The sequence below is a fragment of the Eupeodes corollae genome, chromosome 3 (genome assembly GCF_945859685.1).
Source record: "Eupeodes corollae chromosome 3, idEupCoro1.1, whole genome shotgun sequence".
In the NCBI taxonomy this organism is placed as follows: domain Eukaryota; kingdom Metazoa; phylum Arthropoda; class Insecta; order Diptera; family Syrphidae; genus Eupeodes; species Eupeodes corollae.
Window position 1 is genome coordinate 33,262,581 of NC_079149.1, and position 18,597 is coordinate 33,281,177.

The following is an 18,597-nucleotide window of genomic DNA, read 5'->3' on the forward strand; positions in this document are numbered from 1 at the left end:
TGAATATTTATGTATACATAGCATCGAGTTACATTACAATGGTTCAAGGCAGTGAAAACTCAAAAGCCTAGAATACATATATCAGAAAGTCTAATACATGAAAAAAAACACTTCCGAAAACTAAACATTTCCAGAATCCTCAAAATCCCAATATTAAACTTCGAAAAACTTGTATAAAATGAAAAGCAGTTCTGTTCGTTTACAGAATCCGAAGAATACTTTCAAGCAAAGACACTTGAGTTAACATTTCTCTTTGTTAAAGACAGTTATAACTACAAACCATTACCTACTTAACCTCTCTTTTTGTAACCTGCACCTGTTTTCAGACTTTATCTATAGGCTAGGCACTCACTAAAATTCCTTTTTAAAAAAATACACTAAAAGCAGGTACTTCCAACTTCCAACTTCCACCATACCTAAACAACAATAAAATATTAATTTTTCAATCATAAATGTCATATTTCCCATTCCTAAAAGAGCCATTCACAACACACAAAACAGTAAGTAACATCTTACTATTAAAAGGCTTTAAAAATGCAAATTAGTAAGAAAAAAAAATATCTTTTCTTGTCATTTTATTGTTGAAATTTGAGATCGTCGTCCATCGTGTCGTCTTTTCCATCACAAGTCTATTCACAACATGTCATAAAAACTTCATTCACTTCAAATCTGACATCCGACTTTAATCCAACAACAAAACCAATTTCATTCAGAAGAAAAATGCAACACAGAAAATAAAAGAAATCAACATAAACCAGCAGCAGCAACAATAAAAATAAAAAGTATGTGAAAAATTTTAACCGTGCCACTGCAACTGCAACTGCAACTGATAGCCTCGAAGCTTCACAGATCCGTTCTTCTAGAAAGAGAAACATGTACATAGACCTAACCTAGGTACCTACGAGTACGATACGAGTGCTATGTCTCTGTTAAAATATTTAAACATGAATTCAACATACCAAGCCACTTCATTCCTTGAGCAAAAATCCACAAGTTAAAGCAAACGGGTATTAAAGCATAGAGCCTCAACAAGGTACACAGACGGTAGGAAAAACTGGTAAGAAAAACAACACAAAACTTTTCAGAATTAAAAAAAAAAACATATTTAGCTGATTCCATGTTATTTCCACTTCGCACAGCCACCTTGCAACAAATAACGCATTTCTGTGACAAAATCAACAACAACAACAAAAGAAAAAAGACAAAAGAATGGTACCTACGGTCGTCTTAGGTCTAAAGCCCCTTTGCGAAAAAAATTATGCAGGTACATGCGTCCGCGAAGCTTAGCGAACGGATGTTCGGCTGAAGCTGCAACAACTGCAAACTAAAACTGCCACAGACGCAGCATACAAAATAAAATACGCGACCATGCAACATACGAAACTTATGTAACATTCAACCGAAACATGATACCCATATTGCTGCTAGCTGCTTTTGTATATCATATACACGAAACCAGGTTAAGAGAATTTAGTTTCAGGCTACGGATGGCATATTAGCCAGGAAGTTGTTCGAAAACACACACGAACGCCCACAAGATGCACGACTTTTAGTGCGGCAGGCGTTTTATCTCCTTGATTATTTTTGTTTTCTTCAGTTTTTTTGTTGTAGCCCCTCGATCCGATGAAATATTTCGTGCCACGGTTATAACTCCAAGCTTCTGCTGTGAATATGGGGATATAACTACAGGTCTGGCCCAAGAGTGTGGCCCAAATTCAAATGGGCTCCTCTGCGTTATTGGCCAAGGAGATAACATGTCGCTGTCGATTTTAACACCCAGCAAATGGAGCTTAGTGCAATAGAAAAATTTTAGCTGACCTGGATTGTACTTCGACTTCTTATATGGCGCAGAGTGTCTTGAAGTTACCTCCTCTGCACGTAGTGGATTTATAATAGCTGCGACTATTATAGCCAAACAAAAAATTCCCTCCTGGCTTAGCTCACTGCTGCCGCCCACAAGACTCGTCTAGCATTCTTCTCATATGAGCCACTTTCGGGATAAGAAATGCTAGAGATACTTTAGACTATTTTTGTCGAACATGCCAATTGAGAGCCATTAGTGCGCGCTAAAGGGGTATACCCTCTCTCACCAACTTTTGTAGAGGAACCCAGAAATAAATCTATTTTTGCTCCTCACTACTCGTACTTAAAAGGCCAAAACTATAAGAGTGTAGTGCAGATACATAGATACAAGCTATGTAAGTGCTACCGATATAGAAGCTATTACACTTAAGTGTTTCTAGTGTATACCCCCATATAGGACTTTAGTCTACCTATTCATTCTTATTCTTCGCCTTCATATAGGCTCCATTGAAACTATGATAAATGATTACTGCTTTGATTGTTCCACTTATTTGGAGAAGAAGAATTTCATTATTTATCGTAAGATCCATAAATGTGGATATAGATACAGATACACTGAGGTCAAAAGTCAAGGCAGAAACGTATCTTAATACCTCTACCTCTTTGTACTGTGTGCCTCTTTGAATATGGATATAGTATTTTTTTCTTCTGTAGCCAAAGTGATTGGAGCCAGCCCCTTTAAGAAAACTTCCACCATTATAATAATACCCCCCCCCCCCTTTGCTAAGTGGCACTAATGTATCTTTATATATATACGCAACTCATTTAAGTAATTAATGAAATTTCAATTTTCTAATGAATCCATGCAGGAAGATTCTTGAGGAGAAATTTAACGCTGAGGAAAAATGAAGGCTGAAGTTTTAGTTGATTTAGTTTAAGTGAAAAACGCAGAGAGAAACAAAAACAAATAATTTTTGAAAATATCTTCTTTTTGTTATGAGGATTGAATTTATTGAATTTCATCTATGAGCCAAAAAAGAAATCAAATTATGTTTTGCATATAGCTTTGACTTTGGAGGAAAGTCAAAGTTCTTGCACGAATTATGAAGGAGAATGTTTAAAGAAGTATTTTTTGAGTTGGGAACTTTTGCCAAATCTTTTATAGTTGTGGATTCCTCTTTTTCTTGGAATTGTCTTTTTACGAGATGAAGTTTATGTTGGTACAGTTTTGGAATAAAAAGTGATTTGTGATCTTAAGAGAGGTTTTCACTGTGAAACTTCAAATTTATATGAATTCTCCGATAAACTTGAACTAAGGTCCGATAGTAGTGTTATTTAAAATTTGTCAATTAATTTTGTATTGCCTTAAGTCAGGTAAGGTTGGGTTAAAGTAGCTTTCCGAAATTAGGTAGGACAGACCTAGGCCAGTGGTTTGAACCATTGTGATACCACATGAACTTCGAGTCCGTCTTCTGAGTTAAATGAAACCAATTAGAGTTCCTAATGAAACGTAAAAGACTCGTTCAATTAGTGCGTTTGAGATTGTTTAGATTGTTATAGAAGAATTTTCCTAGGTAGACCTTTCGTTTTTGAGCTATAGCAGGGCATGTAGAAGAGGAGGTGAATTACTGTTTCATCCTCTTTCTCATCCGTACAGCTTGTGCCAAATGTGGTAGAATTTGTAGAACTGTACTATATTTGGCAAGTTTATCAGATTTACAATTTCCTGAAATGTTTCTATGGTCCGTCAACTAGCCAAGGTGAACTGACAGTTCTGCATTGTTCTAGAGTTTATAGAGACAGAGTCCAAAGGCAGCCTGACTGCCTTAGAAAATTCAGATATCAGATGTTAATATCACGTTTTTCCAAAGCCAAGGCAAGACTTCCTTTGTCGCCATAAGTTCTGCATTTAACGCAGTACAGTAATTGGGTAGGTGGAATAAGAGAATTAGTTGTTCAGAGTACATGCCTCCACTAACCTCCTTCCATCTGTACGGAAGTGAATTATCTCGTCTTTCAGAAATTCCGTAACCTGCCTGAATACCGTGGAAGGTATTAAAGTCTGGAAGTTTCTATCGAACAGTGTGGATGGTGTAGTCCATGCTCTATGTCCTTTGGAATTGACTCTAAATAACCGACAATTACTGAGTTGCCAATACAGTCCACTGTGATAAGAAGATCTAAGGCGAATTGTTAAGCTTGCAGCTATTTGCTTGCTCAGTACGTCTAAAATGTCGTATGGAGTAGAGTTTCCAATGCCGCAAATGGGGCATAAGAAGATACCCTTCGCTGGACTTTGCTTAGTTTGTTTTGGTTTACAAATTTGTCTTGCTGACAATTCTGCGGGCAGAAGAGTCCCCTAGTTTTGTGTTAACTAATCTGTTTGGCATTTTATGAATTAACTATCTAATCGAACCCTCTACGTTTAAAGATGTTAGTGCAAATGTGTCCACGTTGTTTAAGATGCCATCAATTTCAAGGAAGGCAACCATAGTGCATTCATTATGATGAAGTTAGTATTCGATACTTCGAAAAGCTGTTTCCACTGATTTACCCTTAAAGTAGGCATGTTGTGACTTATATTCACATCTTGTATCAACGTTTGCTCTAGGGTGGGTATCAATCAATTTTACTAAGGTCTTTAGAAGAATTGGTGGTAGACTAAGATTTAAATTTTTGGTGATTTGTAAAAAAAACATTAGGAATTCTTCCTCTTCTTCAGTTCCTACGGTCGTTGTCAATGACGCTCCATTTGTTAGCTCTTTGCTAGGCAGTTCGTCGCCAATTCAACGCTGCTAGTGAGTGTTATGACTCCGCCTGTTCTTGAGCGAGTTAGTGATTCTATCGGACCAACCTTTTTTCGCACTCGTACTGTGGCAAGAGTTCTTAAAGATCTCAACATTCATAAATCCGCTGGTCTAGATGGTATCCCCGCTATTGTTTTGAAGAGGTCTTCCTCAACGATGGAAAAATCACTGCGTAAGATTTTTCATCTGTCCTGCTCCTCAGTTCTCGTTTCGAGCGGATGAAAAACCGCATTTGTCCAGCCTATATTACCAAAAAGACGAATCTTCCTCACCGTCTTATTACCGACCAATTACACTTACGCCTCTTCTTTTCAAGGTCATGGAAACGCTGATTAATTACCAGCTATGTAAATATCTCCAAGATCGAAAGCTTCTTAATGACCGAAAATACGGCTGTCGTAGCAATAGGTCTATTGGTGATCTCATGGTTCATCATAAAACAGTCGATCAAATCTTTCCATCGTTTTGGAGAAAGTGAGATTATTGGACTTGTTATTCAAAAGCATTTGATAGGGTTTAGCATCAGGCTCTCTTATCGAAAATGTGTGCTTTCGGTTTTCATGAATCTCTCCTTAATTGGATTAGTAATTACTTTTCGAATCGTTCAATACAAGTTGTATTCTATGGATTCAAGTCTGAAAACCACAAAATAAATGCTGGTGTGCCCCAGGGCTCTATTCTATCACCAACACTCTTTATCAGTTTTATTAATGATCTCCTGTCTGCAACTTCTAATCCAAAACATTGTTTCGCTGACGATAGCACTCTTACCTTTTCATATTCGTTTTCAGATTCACATCTTTCTTTTTCGGATGTGGAACTGCAACTACAAAATATGATAAGCTCATTCATTTCTGAGCTAAACAGTATTGTTCAATGGGGAATTAAAAACTGTGCGAAATTTAATGTTTCGAAAACCCCATGTTGTCTAGTATCGTAAAAGCGAGATATACTCCCGTTGCATTATCCCACCTTTTGTGGAACGATTACATACGCGATGTCGCGAAGCAAGAAGTTTTTCTCCCCCTCTGATCTGGCTGTTATTTGCAAGACTTACATATGTCCAAAGCTTGAGTATAACTTCCATACCTTGGCTGGTGCTCCTGCAACCTACTTAAGCCTCTTGGAGAGTATTGAAAAAAGAGCGTTTAGATTGATTGGTGATAATACCATTATAAGATCATTTACGTCGCTTGAACATGGTCGTAAAGTTTCCTGTCTCACAATCATTTACCATTATTTTACGGTTTATGGTCTAGAGAAATAGCCAACTGCATTCCTGCCCTTAAACAGTTCAACCGTAATACTTGCGCTTCTAGGAATGTGCATCAGTATACTCTCGAGCCCATCTTCTGTCGTACCGTCAAGTACAGAGGTTTGTTCCTTAGCCGTACTACGCGAATGTGGAATTACTTACCACACTCTGTCTTTCCCACAGCCATTGCAATATTCAGAAATTCCAAACAAATGTGCACCGATACTGCTTTTCAACCCCTCTTTCACTTTCCCAGTGCTCAAACTGTGTCTTTGCATGATAAGGGTAGTATCTCCGTAAGTGTCCGCTTGTTATAAACAAAAATCTTTGGTTTAACTTGCGAGCATTTAGCCGCTTTGGGTATAAAGACAGCATTTTCTTCTCTCCGTATTGAAGTAATATGTTTCAGATTCAGGCAGCTATTGAAAATTATCCTGAGGATAGGTGTTATTGTATCCGAGGCTTTCTGGAGCTTGACTGGTGTTTTGCCATTTGTCTTGAAGCCTTAACAGTTATTGATATTGTTACTCGTCTGCTTTTTTTCGTAACATACAAGAATGCAGTAAACTTTCATTAATCCATTTTTCGATTTCTGAAGTACCTTTGGGTGATAATATTGTAGGTATAGTTAAATGAATGTTTCAGTCTTGGTCTTGATGGAATATCATTATTTACGTAGAAAAATCTTTGCCTTGTGTTTTGAATCCATTGTTCCTTATTTTCAACGTGTCCTGAAAAGTGCTTAGTTCCCAGGTGTATCATCATTTCTTGAATCCCTTGTCTGTGGCATAATTTCCTTTAGATAAATCACTAATTTATTACAACTCTCTACTTGCATTTGCATAACACTCTCAAGTCGATTGCATCTTTGAAGTCTTAACTACTGCTTTGTTATGTTAATTTCGTCATATCATAGACATATGTTGTAGAATTATGTTTAGGAGTAACTCTTCATGCAAATTTCATGTTAGTTCTGGTGTACCTCAAGGGAGTCACCTTGGTCCTTAGTTGTTTATTTTTTTTTCTAATAATTTGCGTTCTGTTTTAGATAATTCTGCTATATGCAGATGATGTTAAAATTTTGCCAATTATTAACTTCATCAATTACTATAAAGGACTACAAGAAGATCGAATTCAATTCTTTATATTTGCTGTAAGTCTTTCTTCTATCCATGTAAGTTATAAAATTGTGGACCATTTCAAGAGATTTTTTTCACAATCACGTAATTTTTAAATATCACTTCCTCATATAGAAATCCTTGCTAATATTTAGTTTTTGAGTATTAAATGAATGTTAGCAAAACTTAGTCCTATACATTTTTTGTCAATTCACACCTATGTAATTTTTCTGTCATAATATATGCTGCTTAAATATTTTATAATTTAGTGTCACAAAACTCTTTAAATGCTAAACATGTAAAATATTTATTTATGTGTGTATGAAAAAGTTCCTATTTAAATATACAGCAATTTCTTATAATAACACATCTTTCTAACCAAACGAATTCAAAGCTAATAATATCACATCGCACAACCATTAAATATGTCTAGACACTGAACAGTGAACATTCTCATATGCCCTACGTTACTTCTGAAAAAGGATAATATAAGGTCCTTAAAATAGCAAAAACTGAAAGTATGACATACGTACAAATATAAGCCTGAGAAGTGTTTAGCTTTTACAATTTTGCATTCATTCAAAGGACATTGGATAATTTGCCCTTTTATACTCATTGAAAGTAATAAACTCCTTTGAGTCCTTTCATATTTATACAAATTCGTATATGTGTGTATATAAACACTCTACACAGATATGCATCACTATTTTCTTTCGAATTTTGATGAATGACTTTGAGACTGACTCTGTGCAAATTTATATGAAATTAATTTGAGTGAAAGTTGTTTTGTTGTATACAAAATAGCATTATTATGGTTGTTTACTTTGCTCCTCTGGTAGACGAGATTTTATATACGTTCGTTTGTGTGTATAAGTAAAGCAAAAGTTTTAATATAGTATTAGACATTTATAATAGGTTCCTGCTGTAATTACGAGTAAATATTTTGTGTAGAGGGACACACATATAGTCGCATAAATAATTGCTTTAATTGCTTCCTTTCGTTTTTTAGAAAAATATTATTTTTGTTTTAATTTTATGTTTTCTCAATTTAATTAGAGGTTAACTTAATCCTAGAGAAGCATTGAAACTTGTAAACCATATAATAAATAAGAGAACAAATTGCTCAATGTTAGAAATGTGTACCTATAGGTACAGGTACAGTTAGATTTATGTAGTTTTGTATTTCAATTAATCTTTTTAATGGTTTATTTGGATTGTTTAAATCTTAAAGCTCATTAGGAAAATAGTTGAGCGATTAACCACGTACAATAAATTCAAATAAGCTTTAACTTAATAGAAGAAATGCCTTAAAATACAATGCCAAATGTTTGTATTCATTCTATTTTTGAGAAATGTCAAAGATAAGAATTTGGATTACAGTTTTAAATTTATATTATTATTATTATTTCTTGTTATTGTTGTTTTACATTTGCTCAAACAGAAAAAAATAAATAATCTTTTGATAACTATTGCGTTTTAGTTTACGTGTTTATAAATTCATAGTATAAATTAATATTTTTGTAAGAACAGAATTAAAAAAAAAAAATAAAAGGTTAAAAAGGTTCTTCGGTAATTTAAGGCAGTGTCCCAGAACATGAAGAGATTTGTCCACCCAACGGATCCGTTCATTACACCAAACATTTGTTGTCTTGAAAGGACACTATGACAAACAGCTTTGAAATGGTAAGTATCGTCACGCTCATTTTTGTTACAAAAAATGCAAAGGAGAGGTAGATTTGACCGATGCGGAATATAATTCAAGTTAAAGATTTCAACCCTTGCTCTGAAAATTGTACCTGTAGTTCTCGCAGAAAGTATTTTATTGAAATAATTTGTCGCATAAGTATTTAAGAAGTGTCTTAGATTTCTATATATTTTTCTCGTTGACAATGATGATGCTCTATTTAGAAGTTGAAGATATATATTGTCGATGCTTCTGTTCGCAAAAGAACCTTCATGATAGATGTGTAAAGATTCGAACTTGGTTTACTCATTACTCTTGTTAGAAAATCTGCATGCAATTTCAAATTTTTATTATAAATCGGCGCAATCGCAGACTCAATATGACTTCCATAGTTTGAAGTCGAATTAGGTAACCGAAATAATCTTTTGATGAAAACAGGTGTTGTATCAACTCTTTTTCTTCAAAATAGGATTGACCAAAAACTTGAATACCGTAAGACTAGAAAGTGTTAATGGTTGCTTGGAAAACTCGGTATTTAGATGCTAAGTCTATGTTTTTGTTTGAGAAGAAAGTTGGCCACATTATGTTTAGAGCTAGTTTAACTTCTTTACTTTTACGCTGAACATGTTTATTAAAGCTACCGTTAGCAGACATCAACATTTCTAGATATTTGAATGCCTGTACTATTTCAATAGGTTGGTTGTTAAGGAACCACCTTCCTTCTCGCAACCTTGTACAACTCCGTGCCTCAAATAGCATTATTTTAAGGTCCCAGATATTCCAGTACGTTTGGACCCTATTGATTTGTAGCTTGAGAGAAGATGGGTTATCCGCCAGCATAACCAAGTCAAATTAATATATCTTCTAAAAAATATGTGGAAATTATTTCGGTTACATGTTTACTTATAAAAACTAAGGGGCTTCTTCGAAACTAAAGTAATGAACTGAAGCCATAGATATTGATAACAACATTCTCCATGAAAAATTAACTTTTAAAGTGGCTTAACATTCTTTGAACTGAATAAAAAAATGCACTTGGTATGAGGTTTTTTGATTTGAATTTTATTTTTTTGAAATTATCTTTAACTTCAATTTACTATTCATGCAAAATTCTTTATCAAAAATATCCTTTAAATAATCCTACTTCCTTAAATCACAACTCAAGTTTTCTTCAAATAAAATTCTTAGCTTCTGCAGAGTTTTTCAATAAGATAATTTTGATATTTAAAAATAATGGAGTATTGTGTCAGACAAATTAGTTTATTTCAATATAAATGTCAATATCTTCAATTATTTCATTTTTAAGGTCTGGAAAGATTGTAGAGAATTGGAATAGATCTAATTTATCATATTTACTGAAAGTCGAAAACAATGTTTTCTGTGAGAAAAATAAGTTTGAAGCCAATATTTTTAATTTTTGAAAAGATATTTAAGTCGAAAATTTGATTTTACTAACTTTTGATAATTTTTTTAAAGATAAAATTACTTCGAAGCCAATAGTTTTGAAAAGATATTTGAATCGAAAATCAATTTGTAAAAACTTTTATTAAATTTTTTTAGGTTTTTATTTTGTGTAAAAAATATGTCAATTCGATTTTTCTCAATTTTTTTCCGAATTTTGAAAACAATAGTTCTTCTACGAGAAAATTATATTTAAGTCATAATCTCGAATTTTAGAAAAGATATTTGAGTCGAAAATCAATTTTTACCAACTTTGAGTATTATTTTTTTTTTAGGTTTTATTTTTTATAAAAAAAACCTTCAATTCGATTTTTCTCAAAATTTTACCAGATGTTTTAAACGTTATTTTTCGTTACACAAAATAGTTTTGGAGATAAAATCATTAATAGTTCGTAAAAATCTGGGGGTGAAATTTTTTTCTCCGTTTTTATGATTTATAAAAAAACGTTAATTGGATTTTTTTCAAAATCTATTTTTTTTGCTACCTTGTTACAATATATAATATACAATTTAATTTAAGTTTCCAGCGTTATTGGTACGAGAGATATTTTGGGTTAACCAACATTTTCACCTTTTTTTAAACTGCTAAGATACTTCAGACTGGATCTCGACGTATCGACGTACGAACGTACGTGCACACACACGCACATATGTCTCTCTAAAAAAATTTTATTTCGACTCTAAGGACCTTGAAATGTCGAGATTGTCAGAATTTTCAATTTGACAAATTGGACCCATTACAATAACTTTCCATGGGTAGTTAATAAGTCGAATCACACACATGACATAGTGGGGATTGAAAACCTTTTTTACACACATTCTTCCATTTTCCAAGCCCCAATTGCTAAAGTCCTCCTAGGTTAAAATTAGCTTTATCAATGAAGATGAAAACATCGTATACGCAAAAACATTGCCTTACCAACATTCGGTTATAAACAACTAAGCAATACTGTTAAAAAGCACCTTTCAAGTTACTCCGCAGACAAAGAGACAGAGTTTAAGAAAAAATCAGTTAAAAATAACCGAGTTAACAATGAAGCATCACTTTTTTTTCCAGAAGACACTCCTATAAATATCAACAATTCTACTTAGAAGAAAACAAACAATTTCTTTTAAATAATGAAATCATAAGCCTTCTACAGGAAATGAAAATATAGACATAAAAGTTTAAATGAAGCGTCTTAATCTTTAGCTAGATTTTCTTTTTTTTTTTTAAATCTATACACCGCTATAATTTAAGTTGATTGTATTAACAAATTTAAATTATTTTTGCCAGATATCAAAAACATTTTTGAAAGTGACAGCTGCCAAATAGCGCTCTATTCAAAATGAAACCTCTTATAAGATAGCACTTTATTAATCATTAATAGCTATGATATTTTCGTATAGTTTGCTTAAAAGTACAGAATTTTGTTAAAATGCTGTTTACGATATTAAAAAATCCTTCTGCTTAAAGACTCAGCCTTTTAATAACTTCTTTAAACCATGTTTTCCATGAAAGGAACGAATCAGTTTTATCCCATTTTATCTCGAAAGAGTTCCACAGAGTGAAAGTTAAATGATAAATGTTTACAATTACAATTTAGTAGTTTATATAAAATAAGCTTATATTTACGTTTATTCTTTTATGGTAGTAAAAGTTACTTACCGGCTCAAGGTTAGGTAAAATTATGTGCATAAATATTTGCCTTCAAATACAAAATCTACAAAATAATCACTTGCCAAAAGGACTCTTTTTACCGGGTTTCCAAATTTTCTACATTTTTACGTCTATAGAAATGAATAAATATTCTAGACCATTTTTTTCTATTTAACCTATTTCACATAGGTACCTATATATTCATAAAGTACGAATGTATCTTCATTCTTAACAAGATAAAGAACTTTCTGTCCATTTCCATATAAAACATCCCTCCCCCCCTGCGATAAAAATATGTACATACATTATGATGTTTATAAAACCTGATTCTGATTCCAAAAAAAAAAACACTGAAACAGTAACAACCCTTCACAGATGCGGCCGGTTGATTTCGTGATTTTATCTTTACACATGGTCTCTTCATGTTTTTGTTTTTGTATCTACAATCTTCATATGAATGGTATAAAGTTTCTTCTATTCCAATGTATATTTTAATAAATACTGCATTTTCAATGGACACACAAACGCCCCTTTTTTTAACATCCAGATGAATATTATAGACTTTATGGTACTATAGACATACATAGATACATAGATAGATACAAAACCGCATAAAAAATAACACATCAGGAAAAACTCTCCAAAAATATAATGGATGTGTGTTTTTTGTATAAGTACATATTTCTTCTATGTATAAAATCTACTATATATGCATATTTATATATGTTTGTATATTTGATATATGCACGAGTGTTCAGCATCGCGTCACACATTAATTCATCGTAATCATAAGCATAACTCTTGTTAGACCTTTCCTTTATTTTTTGGCATTGCAAGTATTTTCTTCTTTTTTTGTTCTTCCCTTTACACACACCCCAACTTCTCTTGTTTCCAAAAACTGTTCTCGTAAAAACATTCCATTCACAAGTGGCTTAGAAGAAGGCTGTTTATGTCTTTTGGGGTCGCAAACTAATGCATTCTTATGAGCCAGTGATGGCAAATCCTTTTTACGAAATAATAAAGTACACTTTTATGTATTAGATACACAAAAGTTTTGTTTTGGAGAGTTAAATTGACTGGTATCTAGTGATTGGTATAAACTTTTGTATGTTATTTGAATTGATTCTGTTAAACTCTTAAACTTATACAAAATGTTCACAATACATACAAACAAATTAGTCAAAAAACTTCTACAATAAATGTTGACCGTACCTTTCTCTTTTAGAAATGGTTTCATCTTAAAAAAGGATTTTAACTATGCACATAAGTGTAATTTTTGCTGATTGGTATAAACTAGTCTAATTTATATCAATTTTAATGATCAGTAGATGTTGCTGTCATTTGGGTAACTGAAATCTATTAAAAGAAACTTTTCTACTTTCTTATAATTCCGTTACCAATGAAAAAAATTACTAATTAGACCAGTTTCTTGATTAGTATAACTAACTAGTTTATTATCAACCTATTTATTTTGGTTATGTATTTTCATGTATATTTTATTGCATTGATCATTAGCAGACAAGTTTATACCAATCACTGAAAAACTTAAAACTTTCAGTTATACCGAAGCTTGATATAAAAGAATTTGACCAGTTTATTAATTGGTATAAACTATCTAACTACCCATTAGTTTGCTTGGTCAGTTTTATATTCGATGATTGATATACATGAAATTTATTAGTGGCAGTTTATACCAATCATCGAAAAATAATCGTTAACAAAAAAGAAATGTTAATAGTAAACTTTTGGAGCTATATAAGTAGAACATGAAGATCTAATGTAATTCCAAATCAAAAGTTTGATATTTATGATAGTTCCAATGACACTCAAACGATCTGTAACTACTTTATTGACTCTTAGACGACATGTGAAAGTCCGGTTTCTTCTTCTAATTTTGGATAATCGATGAATTGTGTAGTCGGACTCCCAAGAAGGATCCATATTTGTTTGTCTAAGACATTTGACGCTATGACGGAAATTGGTTTTTTCATTCGATATGTTTTTTGTAACATTTAATTTAGCTGGAAGGTTTTCTAGTGATCGAAAGTGGTTCTCTATGTCAATTATAACGGTATTTTTTTGTTGGCACTTTTTATTATATTGCTCAGCAATACTCTTTTTTATTCTCCCTCTCACTGTCAAGATAAGTATATCCAACTTCAGGAAATTTGTGGTCAATCAGATCAAAAAATTCCGTCAAAAAAAGGACTTGGTATAGACTCAATAAAAAGAAGGATTTGTTTTGTCCAGGGCAAGAATCGGTCCATATATTTACAATCAAATGTTTCCTCTTTCTGGCAATTTCACAATCTTGGAAGAATGTATAGACTCATTACCTCGGTGCTTCCTCTGTGTGCAACATATTTGGTCCAGGTTAACATACACGACATCTCCACATCGGAAGCACCGATCTGCCTTAAGTAAAATGGCTTAGACATGGTTAATTTTTGTAAGGGCATTGTTTGCTGGAGGTCAAATGTAATATAAAAGGCGTAAGGATCGGGTCGAGCTTTTTCGCGGTCAATTTTTTTGACTTTAGAATCCGGACTTATAGCAAGTGTCACTTCTTGGTAGGCGGAAAGACAGATTGAATTTCGTGTTGAAAATTTGTCGGTAAAAATGTTGACATTTTGCTCTTGTTTGGTGCATTTTTAATAATTTATATATATTTAACAAAGGTAAGAGATAAAGTTTATTTGGGTTTTTGTTTCTTGAGTAATGCTGAAAATTCGTTAATATGCTCCATAATGTGGTCCACTACATGATCGGATATTTTGTTTGGTCGGTTGAAATGCTGACCTCTTTTATCCGAAGGTGGAGCAAACTTACAGCTGCTCATTTTGATTTGAAGAACGTCCAATTTTTTCTTTCCAATTTGAAATAAGAAGCACTTTTGCAAACTCGTATGGAATTTGTGCTGACTGTAACATGGTATTCATATGCAAAGTTTCTTTGCTTAAGGGCATTTTTTTTAACTCGACTTGTTGATTTTCTTGTTATGCTTTTAAACAGTAGAACTTTCTTGGCATTAATGTTAAGTGAATAAAAGCTTGATAAAAGTGCCAATCTTTGCTCAAAATTTATTTTTTCGGAACAAGAATTCCAGAAATAGGTTCCATTTTTTTAACAATATCTCCTTTTGCTGTGATATATTCTTTTCCCTGTTCTCTTAACAAAGCGGTTGCTCGTAGTTTCCATTTGAATGGATTTTTAATTTGTTTAGTGACTTGCCACTTCTATCATGTGAGGGAACTTGCGGGTTAGAAGGTTCTTGATTTAAACAATTTCCGAAGCTATTTCCAAAATCTCTGTTGTTGATGACTGCTCTCGTGTGGCTCTCCTGCGTCTTCGCTGAGCGTTGAATTGTCTGGAAGGTATTCATCACTATCGCTCGCAGAAAAATCAAGCCCATGATCACTTTCCTCAGAAAGACCATCATCTTAGAACCTTCATCTTTACTATAACCATTTTAAATATGGGTTTTAATTTGTCTGCAAGAAGAAGGTAAGTGAGCACTTAACCCCTTCATGCAAAATAAATTATTTTAATTTTTTTGTTATTTTACCCAAATGAAGGTTAGTGCTGTTAGCCCATTTTTCCACTCATATTATACGATTTTTAGTTGTTAGTAACCCTTTTATACCAAAAATAAAAGCGCTACGTAGCGCAACGTTGATAGGGCAAAAATTTAAGCTTTCGCAAGGCATCCTCATAATTCGAAAAAAAATGTCACTTACCCCCTTCTTCATCCAAACGCTTCATTTATAGTATTCTAACATGATCCAAACAGACTTCGTCAAATCGTTCGATAGTATTAACCATAAAATTGTAACGCAAAAGTTGTCAATCCAATTTTTTTAACTAACTCCTATTTAATGTTTGTGACCGTATTAAGTACGTTCTTATAAATAATTATAAGTATTTTTAGTCTCACGAAATTCACTGTTTTTCCGGTGTTAATCAAGGAAGCTTCTTGGGGCCGCATTTTTTTTTTATTAATTTTAAAAAATAATAATCCATTTCAAATCGAATTAGCTCAAAAATTACTATTTGCTGATGACTTAAAAATATCAATACCGATTGTTTTCTTCTTCAAAAAGGCCAAAAAAGACTTTTTTGAGTGATGTAAGAATAATGATTTAGTTTTCTGAACATCTTAAAATGACAATTTTTTTTAGTAACCAGTTTCCTTTGTTTTATTCTTATAATAGCTTAAATTAGTTCTATGTAAGGATTTATTCCTAAGAATTTTATGAAGTTTAATGACCTCAACACTCTTAAATCACTATTTTATGCCTTTGTTTGATCTGTTTTAGAATAGCTACTGTTTTGTTCTATGGAGAATCTTCTACAAAATAAGTTTCAAATGGATTGACAATATTCAAAAACATTTCTGTAGATTGGTAGTTCATCTTTTAAATTGGAATATTTGAATCTCCTGCATGATTTAAGTTTACTCAAGCCCTCAGATGGTCAACAAATTTTGCTATTATATTCATAGAGGATAAATTCTGTTATCATATCAATTGCATTCTGAAATTTGAGTACCAAATGATTTTTTCGTGAACCGTTTCACAGAATGAATTACGGCCTCAATAAGCCTCTTACAAGGTCTTTAAGGAACCTAATTCTGTCAATTGTCAAAAAATGTCTCGAATTTAAAAGGTAGATTTAAAAAAACATGTTACTAAAGTATTTGCCTTGTAATCGTCAAGAATGTATATATCTTTTTATAGAAACCGTTTAATAAAATAAAGAAAGTTAAATCACTTTGAGTTTGACATCCCTGGTTACTTCGGTTAACCCCACAAGCTCTTCCATATCCCTCAATGGTTTTTGGCCCTTTTCCCGATTTTTCGCCTTTCGTTTGCTGTTTGTTTTTAGGGAAGAAAATATTTTGTCTGTGGTATGATATTTAGATACTTCCCATCTTCTCTAAGAGCCTTCTTTAAAATGAAAACTAAGAAATCCCATACTGAGGTAGCAAAAAAAATAAAAATAACAACACAAAAACTTAAAACAAATCCCATAAAAATGTAATAAATTTTAATTTTCTTCAAACTCTCTTTTTGTTCTTTCTCCTTTCAGAAATGCATTACTTTGAAAGAAAGAATAAAAACCTACACACTGCAGATACCCTACACTCGAAGGTACTCGTCCCTAAAGTGGCAACATAATTTCCAGCATCAACATCAACCCATAGTCGTTTCGTTGTACCGCGCGCTCACCGCCTCCGTCCTAAAGCAACATAGTGCCGAATGCACTGCACAGCACACAACACAATAGACCCGACTTTACTCGTTTTTTGATGCAATCTTAAAGTTGCAGCCTCGCTCTCTAAGTACTATGCTTCCGTTCGTCTTCGTAGTCCGTACCCGTACATAGTAGTCGGTCTTAATAATTTTTTAGTTGCGTTTTTTCGGTTGGTTTTTTAATCGTTTTTTAGTTTTCCTGAAACCATAAGAAACTTGAACGGAGATAAATGATTGTGCCGGGTTTTGAAAGAAAAAAATCGGAAGAACTGAAAAAAGTAATGACAAATGTTAAAGGATGTAATGTGTGATTACATCACAACCCCGCCCCCGCTCGACAACACAACGAATCACCATCATCTTATAGCAGCTTAATGTGATGTGACCAATTTTAAGTGCTTAAAATATAAAAATATAAAATTATTAATTACAAGCGCGAGAAACTAAACGATTTATATTACTTCAATACAAAATATATTGAAATGAAAAATCATTAATCTTGATTAAAGTGTAAGAAAAGAAAAATTATTAAAAAAAAAGAGTGGAAAAAGTGCGCGAGAAAGAAAAAATACGCTAAGGGATTTTTTTTTTTTTAATTACAATATTTTCTTTTTTGGTTTATTTAATTTTCGGTGTAAGAAGTTTCGTCATTTTTCATCTTAACGTTCTTTAAATGTGTTGAAAGGTGTTAAAAGAGAATAATAAGTTTTCTTCTTTGTATTTTTTAATTTTTCAAAAATTCGTGAAACGGAATGAAGAAAAAGCAGTTTTGAAAATTCGATTTTTCATTTATTTTCTCGTTTTTTTTTTTTGTTTTTTAAAAATTTGTTTTGCGTTTGTTTGAAATAAACACGCGAGTGTGGATTCATCATGTTGGGAATATTTAGGAAGCGACTCTACAGAAAGTAAGTTTCATATTTTATTCTATTTTAATAAATTTCATCTCCTTAACATTTGTATTGAGAGTTTGAATAATAGTCCAGAGAAGTATACATACGTTTAGTTCCAAAACTTTATTTAAACTTAACACTTACTAAAAATTCGTCTTATTTAAGTCTAAATCAAAAAAAACATAGGGGTTGATAGAAGGCAGGTACACTTTTTCTCCAAATCACTTTTTGCTCTTAACAAGCTTTAGAATATCCATTTGCCCTTTTTAATACCCTTAGAAAATTTGCTTGATTCCGAAAAAAAGACGACTTTTTAGAGAGTTCGAAGGTCGTATTAATTTCTTTGTCCACAGTAGTTAAGCCTTTGTTTGAATTCTATCAAAGCAAGGCCGTTTTTGTATTTATTTTTCTGATCTTCAAAAATATTGTTTCAATAGGATTTTTTTTATACTTTTGTTGGTAAAACTCTAAATAATAATGTACAAAAATATTCTACTATTAAGGCGTTAAAATAAATTTCGGTAAATATGAAATAATTTTAAAAAAATGTACGACTGGGTCGTACTAACTTGGTCATGTATCCAAAAAGTCTATTTAAGAAAGTACCTGCAAAAAAGTGTGTGTTTCAAAAATTTAAATGCCATTTTATTTCTCAGAAAAACCTCAGCTGTTCAAAAATTTTATTGGA

The 18,597-nt window shown here is 32.5% G+C and overlaps 1 protein-coding gene across 2 annotated transcripts in view; it reads left to right on the forward strand.

The window, feature by feature from the left end:
• LOC129950951 (uncharacterized) overlaps positions 1–18,597 on the forward strand; it is a 314,404-nt gene that overhangs the window by 45,525 nt on the left and 250,282 nt on the right. For both annotated transcript variants that reach the window (XM_056062918.1, XM_056062919.1), the window contains exon 2: positions 16,856–17,924. In XM_056062918.1, coding sequence (XP_055918893.1) covers positions 17,890–17,924 — 35 coding nt within the window. In that variant the 5' untranslated portion in view covers positions 16,856–17,889. The remainder of the gene's footprint in view (positions 1–16,855; positions 17,925–18,597) is intronic.